Source organism: Dendrobates tinctorius, unplaced genomic scaffold (genome assembly GCF_039654945.1).
Source record: "Dendrobates tinctorius isolate UK_male_01 unplaced genomic scaffold, ASM3965494v1 ptg000322l, whole genome shotgun sequence".
NCBI classification, from domain to species: domain Eukaryota; kingdom Metazoa; phylum Chordata; class Amphibia; order Anura; family Dendrobatidae; genus Dendrobates; species Dendrobates tinctorius.
In genome coordinates this window covers 409957-422754 of record NW_027361989.1, presented here as the reverse complement: position 1 = coordinate 422754, position 12798 = coordinate 409957, and the positions used below count along the sequence as shown (strand labels likewise).

At 44.0% G+C, this 12798-nt stretch overlaps 1 protein-coding gene across 1 annotated transcript in view; it reads right to left on the bottom strand.

Moving 5' to 3' along the window:
- Window positions 1–998: 998 nt before the first annotated feature.
- LOC141074047 (uncharacterized) overlaps window positions 999–12798 on the bottom strand; it is a 78491-nt gene continuing 66691 nt past the window's right edge. Inside the window, exons 6-10 of the mRNA XM_073561565.1 lie at window positions 6280–6459; window positions 6073–6196; window positions 5892–5989; window positions 5603–5693; window positions 999–2144 (exon numbers count right to left, since the gene is read on the bottom strand). Coding sequence (XP_073417666.1) covers window positions 1126–2144; window positions 5603–5693; window positions 5892–5989; window positions 6073–6196; window positions 6280–6459 — 1512 coding nt within the window. The 3' untranslated portion in view covers window positions 999–1125. The remainder of the gene's footprint in view (window positions 2145–5602; window positions 5694–5891; window positions 5990–6072; window positions 6197–6279; window positions 6460–12798) is intronic.

Here is a 12798-nt window from a genome sequence, read left to right as displayed (position 1 = left end):
GATAACAGCCGTTACACGGTACTGTGTGAGGAGCGTGCACCGCTGTATGGTGTGAAAAAATGCACGCTCAGTACCTCAGCAGGACAAAAAAAAAAATTGGGATTGCTTTTAAAAAAGCAGTTTGCAGAGCAGTGGGTAAACAGCAATGCAGCTGTCAGGAAGCCTTAGAAGGCAGCCCAACAACCAACACCACTGATACACCACAATATAGCCTCCGCTTGCACTGCACACACAGTGACTGGTGTGTTGTACAGGCACAATCGCTAGCAGCAGAAGCAGTTTTTTTTTCTTCTTCCCTGCCTAACGCTCTCCCTACAGAATCAGCAGCAACCTCTCCCTATGCTAAGATCGGCAGAAGTAAGATGGCGGTCGGCGTGCACGCCCTTTTATACCCCCTGTGACGCCCACCAAAGCAAGCCAATCACTTGCATGCCCTTCTGAAAGATGGTGGTGACCCGTGCCTATGTCATCACGTTGCCCACAGTGTCCGTGGATCCTGATTGGCTGAAAAAGAGCGCAAAACAAACTTTTGAAACGCGACTTTGGCGCGTAAGTCGCCGACCTCGTGGCCGACCTCATCCTAGGGTCGGGTTTCGTTTCATGAAACCCGACTTTGCCAAAAGTCGGCGACTTTTGAAATTTTTCGACCCGTTTCGCTCAACTCTAGTCAATATTAAATAGTCTCCTGATGAGTCGCCTTTGGTGAGGACGATGAAACCCATAGAAATGAGAGGCTTGGAGAGTGAGTGTGTATATGTCACCTCACCCTATATACTGAGACGTGGGGTACATGTTTTTTCTATTAGTCACCTACTGACTAACCTTCAGGGGGTGAATTATGGGTATAGTTTTACATTTGGAATAAAGTTTAGTTTTATACTTTTGTCAGCAAACATGAGGAATGACAAGAGACAACCCATTTAAGAAGATTCAGTTTTGGTTAAAACTATTCCAACACTATGAACACAAGAAAGGCTTCTCCCCTATGTGACGGCTCTGATGTTTATTAACAGTTCATTTCCAAGTAAAACATTTCCCACATTAAGAAAATGAAAAAAGCTTCTCCTCTATGTGACTGCTCTGATGCCTAACAAGAAGCACTTTCTGGTTAAAACATTTCCCACATTAACAGGAAAAAGGCTTCTCCCCTGTGTGGGTTCTTTGATGGCTATCAAGACTTATTTTCCATTTAAAACATTTCCCACATTCTGAACATGAATATGGCTTCTCTGCTGTGTGGATTCTCTGGTGCTTAACACAATTTGATTTATTGTTAAAACATTTCCCACATTCTGAACAGGAAAAAGGCTTCTCTCCTGTGTGGATTCTCTGGTGCTTAACACAATCTGATTTATTGTTAAAACATTTTCCACATTCTGAACAGGAAAAAGGCTTCTCCCCTTTGTGAGCTCTCTGGTGAGTAACAAAATGTGATTTCTGGTTAAAACATTTCCCACATTCTGAACAGGAAAAAGGCTTCTCCCCTGTGTGAGTTCTCTGGTGAGTAACAAAATGTGATTTACGTGCAAAACATTTCCCACATTCTGAACAAGAATAAGGCTTCTCCCCGGTGTGAGTTCTATGGTGATTAACACAATCTGATTTATTGCTAAAACATTTCCCACATTCTGAACAGGAAAAAGGCTTCTCCCCTGTGTGAGTTCTCTGGTGATTAACAAAATGTGATTTCTGGTTAAAACATTTCCCACATTCTGAACAAGAAAAAGGCTTCTCCCCTGTGTGCGTTCTGTGGTGAGTAACAAAATGTGATTTACGTGCAAAACATTTCTCACATTTTGAACAGGAAAAAGGCTTCTCCCCTGTGTGAATTCTCATGTGGTTAACAAAATGTGATTTCCATGTAAAATATTTCCCACAGTCTGAACATGAAAATGACTTCTTTCCTTTAGCAGCAGTTTGTTTTTTATTGCCTCTTTTGTGACTTTGATTTTCCTTAGTAGTCGGTAATGAATCAGAAGATGGGACCTGTTTCATAAGATCAGATGACAGATCTTTGCTCTGAATGGATGATGGCATATCTAGAGTAATAGCAATCACTTCAGTTGTATCTTGTAGGATCTCAAGATCTTCGGATTTAAAAATTGAAGATGTCAGCTGTCCCTCTAATCTACTGTTACAGTCATCTGCTAAGATAAAAAGCAATTATTATTTTTAATAAAATATCCGAGTTTTATATTTTTGAACATTTCTACTTACACTGTCCATAAAAATGGCAAGCTATGTAAAAAAACTTTATTTATTTACCAAGACAATGACAGTTCACAGTCTAATAGAAAACCTTGTTGGATGAACCAGTAGTGTGCGGTGTTCAACTGTTTGTTCATTCTGCCTCCCAAATATTGAATAAAAAGAAACCAATCAATGTTGTGTAGGCAAAAATAATACCAATTCTCATATCACAAGAAACAAGATCCCACTCAGGTCCATCATCTGTCAGTGGAAAAACAGAGTTTCCCACACTATTAGTGGCTCAAAGGCTGTTGAAAATCAACAAGGTTGCCATAAACCAATCCAGCAAAATCCGCTCTCACTTCGGAGTCTTGCAGTGTGCGCAAACAACATTTGGGATCCCTGTATTTAGCAATATTATAGTGAGAAGAACCCACTTAATTTGCGGTGTGTGTCTCCTGGAGCACAATCTGGGCACTATGTGCTGGGTAAGAAAATGGCAAATGTGTAATTTTCACTCTCCAACATCCACTGTGTGTTAATTTCCGGAAAGTTGCTGTGGAGTCAAAATATTCACTCCTCCTACACACGTGGTCAAAATTGTTGGTACCCCTCGTTTGATGACAGAAAAACCCACAATGGTCACAGAAATAACTTGAATCTGACAAAAGTAATAAATAAATCAAAAATCTATCAAAATGAACAAATGAAAGTCAGACATTGCTTTTCAGCCATGCTTCCACAGAATTTAAAAAATAAAACTCATGAAATAGGCCTGGACAGAAATGATGGTTCCCTTAACTAAAATATTTTGTTGCACAGCCTTTTGAGGCAATCACTGCAATCAAACAATTTCTGTAACTGCCAAGGAGACTTCTGCACCTCTCAACAGGTATTTTGGACCACTCCTCAAGAGCAACTGTCTCATGTTTGAAGGTTGCCTTTTCCAGACGGCATGTTTCAGCTCTTTCCAAAGATGTTCAATAGGATTTAGGTCAGGGCTCATAGAAGGCCACTTCAGAATAGACCATTGTTTTCCTCTTAGCCATTCTTGCATGTTTTTAGCTGTCTGTTTTGTGTTGTTATCCTGTTGCAAGACCCATGACCTGCGACTGAGACCAAGCTTTCTGACACTGAGCAGCACATTTCTCTATAGAATCCCTTGACAGTCTTGAGATTTCATTGTTCCCTGCACACATTCTAGAAACCCTGTGCCAGATGCAGCAAAGCAGCCCCAGAACATAACAGAGCCTCCTCCATGTTTCACAGTAGGGACAGTCTTCTTTTTGTGATATGCTTCATTTTTCCGTCTGAGAACATAGAGCTGATGTGCTTTGCCAAAAAGTTCCATTTTTGTCTCATCTGTCCATAGGACATTCTCCCAGAAGCTTTGTGGCTTGTCAACATGTAGTTTGACAAATTCCAGTCTGGCTTTTTTATGATTATTTTCAACAATTGTGTCCTCCTTGGTCGTCTCCCATGAAGTCCACTTTGGCTCATACAATGACAGATGGTGCAATGTGAAAGTGATGTTCCTTGAGCTTGAAGTTCACCTTTAATATGTTTAGGAGTTTTTCTGGGCTCTTTTGTTACCATTCGTATTATCCGTCTCTTTGATTTGTCATCAATTTTCCTCCTGCGGTCACGTCCAGGGATGTTGGCTACAGTCCCATGGATATTAAATTTCTGAATAATATGTGCAACTGTAGTCAAAGGAACATTAGCTGCTTGGAGATGGTCTTATAACTTTTACCTGTAACATGTTTGTCTATAATTTTCTTTCTAATCTCCTGAGACAACTCTTTCCTTCGCTTCCTTTGGTCCATGTTGAGTGTGATACACACCATGTCACCAAACAGCACAGGGAGGATCTGTAGCCTCCTCTATAAAGGCCACTCACTGATTCCAGGATTGTAGACACCTGTGATGCAAATTAGTGGACACACCATGATGTAACATGTCCCTTTTGTCACATTATTTTCAGGGGTACCATCATTTCTGTCCAGGCCTATTTCATGTATTTTATTTTTTTTTTTTAATTCTGTAGAAGCATGGTGGAAAAGCAATGTCTGACTTTCATTTGTTCATTTTCATAGATTTTTAATTTATTATTACTTTTGTCAGATTCAAGTCATTTCTGTGACCATTGTGGGTTTTTCTGTCATTAAACGAGGGGTACTAACAATTTTGACCACATGTGTATAGATTATAACCCTCAGTGGATTAATTTATAAAATGGAATCACTTTATGGGGATATTGACTATTCTGTCATTTAGTTATATTAGGGCTTCTGCATATGGTGTGTCTAATCTAATCTGGGATCTGGTCCTGCTGTCCAGCTGGAGTAATCTGCTCCCTACTTCAGCCAATTGGAAAGTACAACACCCTACTAAAGCTCAAAGCACATGGCCGGAATCTGCCAGATACAGCGTTGTTCTCCTCTGGTTCAGTCCTCTGTGCTCAGCTCCTGGTTTGTGTATTTGTTTTCTGCTGTGACCGTGGCCCGTTTACTGACTACTCTTGTGTCTTCTGTTTCTGTATTCTGTCCTTCTGGGTCTGACCCAGCTACCTGACTATTCTTCTTGCCCTCTAATACCACAGAAAAGCAGGTAACACCATGGGCCAAGCCTAGGGGTCCCAGTGTAAGTCTAGGTCCATGTAACGGTGTTAAAGGGCGATGAGGAAGGCAATCCTTGGGATATGGAAAGCAGAAAAGATAGTGCCAAGCATGTTCATGGTGGATATCTTTTGATGATCGCGTATACTCATTGCTCGGATGTCCTCCGAGTATTTTGGTGTGCTCGGAGATTTAGTTTTTGTCGTCTCAGCTGCATGATTTGCGACTGCTAGACAGCTTGAATACATCTGGTAATGCCTGTTATTAGGGAATTCCCACATGTATTTGTCCTGTCTACAAGTCACAAATCATGCAGCTGAGATGTCGAAAACTAAATCTCCGAGTACGCCAAAATACTTGGAGGACACCCGAGCAACGAGTATACTAGCTCATGACTAATTGTGTCTGCAAACTATTCCAGCTAGATCTTTATTCAAATAGCTAAATGGCGCTCCTTCCCTTCTGAACACTGTCAGCACATTCTACGTACGATGTTATTTGGCTTTGTAGTTTATAGATCTGAGCAGGTAACGGTATCATATAAATCTTGCTTTAAGGGATCACCCTCACACTAATACCAGGAGGTAGGTGGATCCTCCAGGTTGTAAGTTCTATAGAAAAGGGCTTTCAATGCCCAAAGTCATTTGAACAGTTTTGGGTGGAGGAGAATGTTGTGGTCTAGAGGCAAAATGGTGATCATGGTAATACGGCTGGACTACACCACCGATAAAGCAGCCACAGCCGGTGACTGAGAAGAATCTGTGACTTCTCTGCATTTAGTTGTTACTACTCACCTGGGTAGTCATATGTGGGAATCTCCTCTTTACACCACTCATCACCCCTCACATATGTCTCTGTAGTTTTAATATGGGTCAGATCTTCACCCTGAAACAAATATTGTAAAAGTCACAGACAGATGGAGAAGTCCCATCTATGATCAGCTCTAATCCTGCCATCTCCACCGTTCTCATTACACAAGTATAAAACATATAATACTGGTGGATAAAACAAGACTGAGCACAAGACCTTCACAGCCGTCTACACATCATAGGGGAGATCTCCTGACACCTTCTATCCATCTACCTGATGATCCTGAGGAGCACTGGGATCTTCTTGTGTATAGTCCTGTAGAAGAAGAGGACGGGGACATCTCTCTGGTGTTGTCCTCTTACTGGATAGATCTGGAGGAAACACATACAGGGACTGAATTCATTCTCTACATACAGATAATTATAGGCCGTGTGTATTTAGTCCTGTCTATTACCTGGTGATGTGAGGGGCTGGGGAACCTCCATTATGATGTCCTTGTACAGGTCTCTGTGTCCTTCTAAATACTCCCACTCCTCCATGGAGAAATAGACAGCGACATCCTGACACCTTATAGGAACCTGACACATACAATGATACCGTCATCCCCCCGAACCCTTCATAGTGTTACTGTATAATGTCCCAGCATTCCCAGCAGTGTCACCTCTCCAGTCAGCAGCTCAATCATCTTGTAGATGAGTTCTAGGATATTCTGGTCATTGATGTCCTCATGGATCAGGGGGAGAGGTGGAGGCTCCGTGATTGGGCTCAGGGGTCTTCCACATCCCTCAGGCACAGGGTCCTGACAGCGATCACTAGAGGTCTTCTTCACCACTGTGTAATCCTGGTAATGGAGAGACACTTTAATAAATCTCACTACAGATATTTCCAGAGTCCTCACCTCTCTAGTTCTGCCCATCTATGTTAAGGGCTGGCGGAACGGTATGGTGGTATGAGGTGCGTTAACAGCCCGGGGTGTTGTGAGTTCATTTTCCCCTTCGTCACTGAGGTCTGGTGAACTCCCTATTCTGGTAAAGGAAGGTAATGAGCCTGGTTATCAGGCACCTGAGCCTAATGAGGATGACTGGCTGAGTGGAGTCACGGACTGGATATAAGGCTGCCGACACCCTTCTGCCCTGCGGGTGATTTCTCTGTGGACTTCTAGGACACCAGTCTGATTCCTGCTCCTCTAAAGCTAAGTTTTCTGCTTTGCCTGTTAGCATTTGTGTTTTGTTTTTGTTTTCCTTGCTTTTCTGGATTCTGCCATTCCCTGCTGGGGTGAGCTGAATCTCCTTTTGCCTGTTGCTCTGTCTTCAGAATATTCCTGAGTACTGACGTAGCTTTTTGAAGCCTAGCGTCTTCAGGGCCTTTTTTACTGTCAGTCTGTTGGCTCTTATTTTCATAGGGTTTTTCACGGATTGCAGACAGCAGCCTTCCTGTCCTTTCCTATGTAGGTAGTTTGGGCCCCGTCTTTGCTCAGTCTATCTTTCTGTCTGTGTTAGTGTTTTCATCTTGCTTCACCGTCATTATATGTTGGGGGCTGCCTATTGCTTTGGGGTCTGCTCTGGAGCAGTTTAGATTTCCCCTTTCTTTCTTTAGGCCTATTTAATTCTCCGGCTGTGATCGAGGGGTCTAGGGCATCATAGGAACCCCCCACGGCTACTGTTAGTTGTTGTGGATAGGATCAGGGGTCTGCAATCCGATACCTGCCAACCTCTCTGGTTTTCTGGACTTAGCTAGCATTTCTGTTTTTGCCTCCTACGGTGACTCAATCATAACAGAATCACCCGCCATACCGCAGATCCTAGGGTACTCAATAGCAGGAAAGAATTGTGTTTAAAAAAAAAAAAAAAAGTGTGTGTATATTCTTTCCTCTATATCTCTGAGGCCGTAGGGGGAATTTTTTTTCTCTCAATGGAGATAAAGCAATTGTCTGATCGTGTGGAGCAGCTCGCTGCGGAAGTGCGGGGAATTTCCCCCTACCTTGCTCGTTCGCATGCTGTTGAACCAAAGATGTATTTTTTGGGGATCGATCTAAATTTTTGAGTTTCAAAAATAATTGTAAATTATTTTTTGCCTTGAAGCCTAACTCGTCAGTGAGCTCCACGCAGCAGGTTAAAATTGTCATCTCTTTGCTGTGTGGCGATCCCCAGGATTGGGCGTTTTCTTTGAAACCAGATGATCCTATTCTGACTAATAAGAACGCATTCTTTCAAGCTTTAGGGTTGTTGTATGACGAACCTAATGCTATTGATCAAGCTGAAAAGACCCTGTTGGCATTGAACCAGGGTCGAGATTCTGCAGAGTTGTACTGTCAAAAGTTCCGAAAGTGGGTGGTCCTTACTACCTGGAATGATAATGCCTTGGCTGCTCTCTTTTGGAAGGGTTTGTCAGAAGCCATAAAAGATACTATGGTGGGATTTCCTGTTCCCTCTGGTCTGGACGATTCTATGTCATTAGCCATTCAGGTTGATGGGCGTTTACGTGAACGCAGGATTGCACGAGAGGTGTTGAACAGACGTCTGAACCTATGCAATGTGATAGAGTTTTGTCTAAGGCGCAACGTCAGGAGTTCAGAAGGCGTAATAAGCTGTGTTTTTTCTGTGGAGATGCCTCGCATATTATTTCTGTTTGTCCTAAACGAGAGAAACGCTTTGCACACACGTTTTCTGTTGGTGGTGTTCAACCTAAATTTCTTCTGGCAATTACTCTGATCTGCAGCGCTAAACCTAATGGACTTGGATTTTGCTAAACGTTGTGGATTTCCGATGACACCTCTGCAGACGCCTATCCCTTTGAGGGGGATTGATGCTACTCCTTTGGCTAAAAATAAACCTCAGTTTTGGACCCAGGTGGTCATGCGGGTCGCCCCAGACCATCAAGAAAATTGCAGATTTTTGGTGTTGCATGGTCTGTATGATGCCGTTGTTCTGGGGTTTCCCTGGTTGCAAATTCATAATCCAGTTTTGGATTGGAAATCTGTGTCTGTGGTGAGTTGGGGTTGTCGGTGTGCCTTTAGTGAGGCTCCGGTTTTTTCCACCTCTCCTCAGTCGCATGATGTTCCTGACTATTTGGCGGACTTTTATGATGTATTTAGTGAGAATGAGTCTGCGTCCTTGCCTCCTCATAGGAGTTATGACTGTGCAATCGAACTAAGCCCGGGGTGTAAATTTCCCAAGGGTCGGCTCTTCAATTTATCTGTACCCGAGCACGAGGCTATGCAGTCCTATATTAAGGAGGCGTTGGAGAAGGGTCATATTAGACCATCCTCTTCACCCTTAGGTGCCGGTTTTTATTTTTGTGGCCAAAAAGGATGGTTCTTTAAGGCCTTGTATTGATTATCGTGCCCTCAATAAAATTACTATTAAATATCAGTATCCGTTACCCCTGATTTCGGATCTATTCTCTAGAGTTAGAGGTGCTTGCTGGTTTACCAAGCTTGACCTCAGGGGGGCGTATAATCTTATCCGGATTAAGCAGGGGGATGAATGGAAGACAGCGTTTAATACTCCGGAGGGACATTTTGAGTACCTGGTGATGCCTTTTGGGCTCACTAATGCCCCTTCTGTCTTCCAGTGCTTCATGAACGATATTTTCCGAGACTTTGTCGATAAATTTTTGATTATCTATCTGGATGATATTTTGATCTTCTCCAGGGATTGGGATTCTCATGTGGAACATGTTCGGACTGTGTTCCGGATCTTGAGGGAGAATTCCCTGTATGTCAAAGGATTGAAATGCCTTTTTGGAGTACAGAGGATTTCATTTTTGGGATTTATTTTGTCTACGTCAACTATTGAAATGGACCCGGCCAAGGTACAGGCCATTTATGATTGGGTTCAGCCCACTTCTTTGAAGGCCCTCTAGAAGTTTTTGGGTTTTGCTAATTTTTATCGGAAATTTATAGCAAAATTTTCTAGTATTGCCAAGCCATTGACTGATCTGACTAAGAAGGGTGCTGATGTGTTGAATTGGTCTCCGGAGGCTGTTGCTTCCTTTCAGGAGCTGAAGCGAAGATTTACCTCCGCCCCGGTTTTGCGGCAACCTGATGTCTCACTCCCGTTCCAGGTAGAGGTGGATGCTTCTGAGATTGGTGCAGGAGCTGTTTTGTCCCAAAAGGATCCTGTAACATCTAAAATGAATCCCTGTGCTTTCTTTTCCCGAAAGTTCTCTCCATCTGAACGTAACTATGATGTGGGGAATCGGGAACTGTTGGCCATGAAATGGGCATTTGAGGAGTGGAGACATTGGTTGGAGGGAGCTAAACATCAAGTTGTGGTCCTCACTGACCACAAGAATTTGAATTACCTAGAGTCGGCTAAACGCTTGAACCCTAGACAGGCTAGGTGGGCCTTGTTTTTTACACGTTTTGATTTTGTGGTTTCTTTTCTACCTGGAACTAAGAATGTCAAGGCAGACGCCCTCTCTAGGAGTTTCTTTGCTGATTCTCCTGTGGTGACCAAGCCTGCTACCATCTTAGGCGAAGGGGTAGTTCTTTCTGCCATCTCGCCCGATTTGAGACTTGCTCTGCAAGAGTTCCAGGAGGACAAACTTGAGCGTTGTCCCAGTGGAAAGTTGTATGTTCCTGACCAGTGGAAGAAGAGAGTGATGTCTGAAGTTCATTGCTCTGTATTGGCTGGTCATCCAGGTATTTTTGGTACTAGAGATCTGGTGAGTCGCTCTTTTTGGTGGCCCACCTTGTCTCATGATGTCAGGAATTTTGTGCAGTCCTGTGGGACTTGCTCCCGGTCTAAATCTTGTTCTCGCTCTAGTGGGTTGTAGATGCCTTTGCTGGTCCCCAGGAGGCCATGGACCCATATTTCAATGGATTTCATCTCTGATATGCCAGTCTCTCAAAGAATGACTGTTATTTGGGTGATTTGTGATAGGTTCTCTAAGATGGTTCATCTTGTACCACTCCCTAAGTTGCCATCTTCCTCTGAGTTGGTGCCCCTGTTTTTGCAACAGGTGGATCGCTTACACCGGATTCCTGAGAAAATTGTATCTGACAGAGGAGTTCAGTTTGTGTCTAGATTTTGAAGGACTTTCTGTTCCAAGCTGGGAATTCAGTTGTCCTTCTCCTCTGCTTTTCACCCTCAGACCAATGGGCAGACAGAGAGAACAAACCAGACCTTGGAGTCGTATTTGAGATGTTTTATTTCCGCTGATCAGGATGATTGGGTTTCATTTTTGCCCTTGGCCGAATTTGCTTTAAATAATAGAGCTAGTTCTGCCACTTTGATGTCACCTTTTCTTTGTAACTTTGGGTTTCATCCTCGATTTTCTTCAGGGCAGGTGGAGCCTTCTGCCTGCCCAGGTGTTGACACTGTGGTGGAGAGAATGCACCAGATCTGGGACCAAGTGGTGGATAAGTTATCTCTCTCCCAGGAAAAGGCCCAGCGGTTTTCCAATCGACATAGGACCATTGGTCCCCAGTTTAAGATTGGTGATATGGTGTGGTTATCATCAAAAAATATTGCTATGAAGGTGGCTTCTCCTAAGTTTAAGCCTAGATTTATTGGACCTTACAAGATTTTGGAGATTATTAATCCGGTCTCTTTTCGATTGGCTCTTCCTGTCACATTTAAAATCCATAGTGTGTTCCATAAGTCCTTGTTGAAGAGGTTTGTTGAACCAGTTGTTCCTGGGGTGGCACCTCCAGACCCTGTATTGGTTGAAGGTAACATGGAATATGAGGTAGAGAAAATACTGGATTCCCGTTTGGCTAGACGGAGACTCCAGTATTTGGTTAAGTGGAAGGGTTATGGTCAGGAGGATAATTCCTGGGTCTCTACCTCTGATATTCATGCCAAAAAATTGGTGCGTGTCTTTCATCGGGCTCACCCTGATCGCCCTGGTGGCGTGGTTGAGGGTTCGGTGACCCCTCCTCAAGGGGGAGGTACTGTTGTGAGTTCATTTTCCCCTTCGTCACTGAGGTCTGGTGAACTCCCTATTCTGGTAAAGGAAGGTAATGAGCCTGGTTATCAGGCACCTGAGCCTAATGAGGATGACTGGCTGAGTGGAGTCACGGACTGGATATAAGGCTGCCGACACCCTTCTGCCCTGCGGGTGATTTCTCTGTGGACTTCTAGGACACCAGTCTGATTCCTGCTCCTCTAAAGCTAAGTTTTCTGCTTTGCCTATTAGCATTTGTGTTTTGTTTTTGTTTTCCTTGCTTTTCTGGATTCTGTCATTCCCTGCTGGGGTGAGCTGAATCTCCTTTTGCCTGTTGCTCTGTCTTCAGAATATTCCTGAGTACTGACATAGCTTTTTTGAAGCCTAGCGTCTTCAGGGCCTTTTTTACTGTCAGTCTGTTGGCTCTTATTTTCATAGGGTTTTTCACGGATTGCAGACAGCAGCCTTCCTGTACTTTCCTATCTAGTTAGCTTGGGCCCCGTCTTTGCTCAGTCTATCTTTCTGTCTGTGTTAGTGATTTCATCTTGCTTCACCGTCATTATATGTTGGGGGCTGCCTATTGCTTTGGGGTCTGCTCTGGGGCAGTTTAGATTTCCCCTTTCTTTCTTTAGGCCTATTTAATTCTCCGGCTGTGATCGAGGGGTCTAGGGCATCGTAGGAACCCCCCATGGCTACTGTTAGTTGTTGTGGATAGGATCAGGGGTCTGCAATCCGATAGCTGCCAACCTCTTTGGTTTTCTGGACTTAGCTAGCATTTCTGTTTTTGCCTCCTACGGTGACTCAATCATAACACCGGGGTCACCGTGCAGAGATGGAAACCAGCTGCGCAGTAATGGCGGTGACTATACGGCAAGTAATAAAGAGACACACGAGGGCTGTTGATTCACAGAACCGCACAATGTAGGTGCCGAAGCCTGTTAAACTCACAGGGCTTGGCCGGATGAGCACTAGTATACAAACACAGGACTCCGCCCCAAGGACATGGGATTAGAGCCCCTCTAGCGCTCGGTGCTACTGTAGCAGAGCCAGCAAGAGACCAAATGAGAGATAACGCACCAGAGTGCACTGCACCAGTCTGGCGGAAGCCACTAACCACCCAGAGTGGGGAGGAAAGCGATAGCTTTGCGCACGGCGCCGCACTGGCGGTTACTGCTACCTGGCGCAGTAGGACAGTGCCCTAAGCAGAGAGGCACAGTCGGAAGCTAGCAAGTGCAGAGGACTGGGATGCACTGTGGCATATAGCTTAGCCACTGACAGACCTGACTTC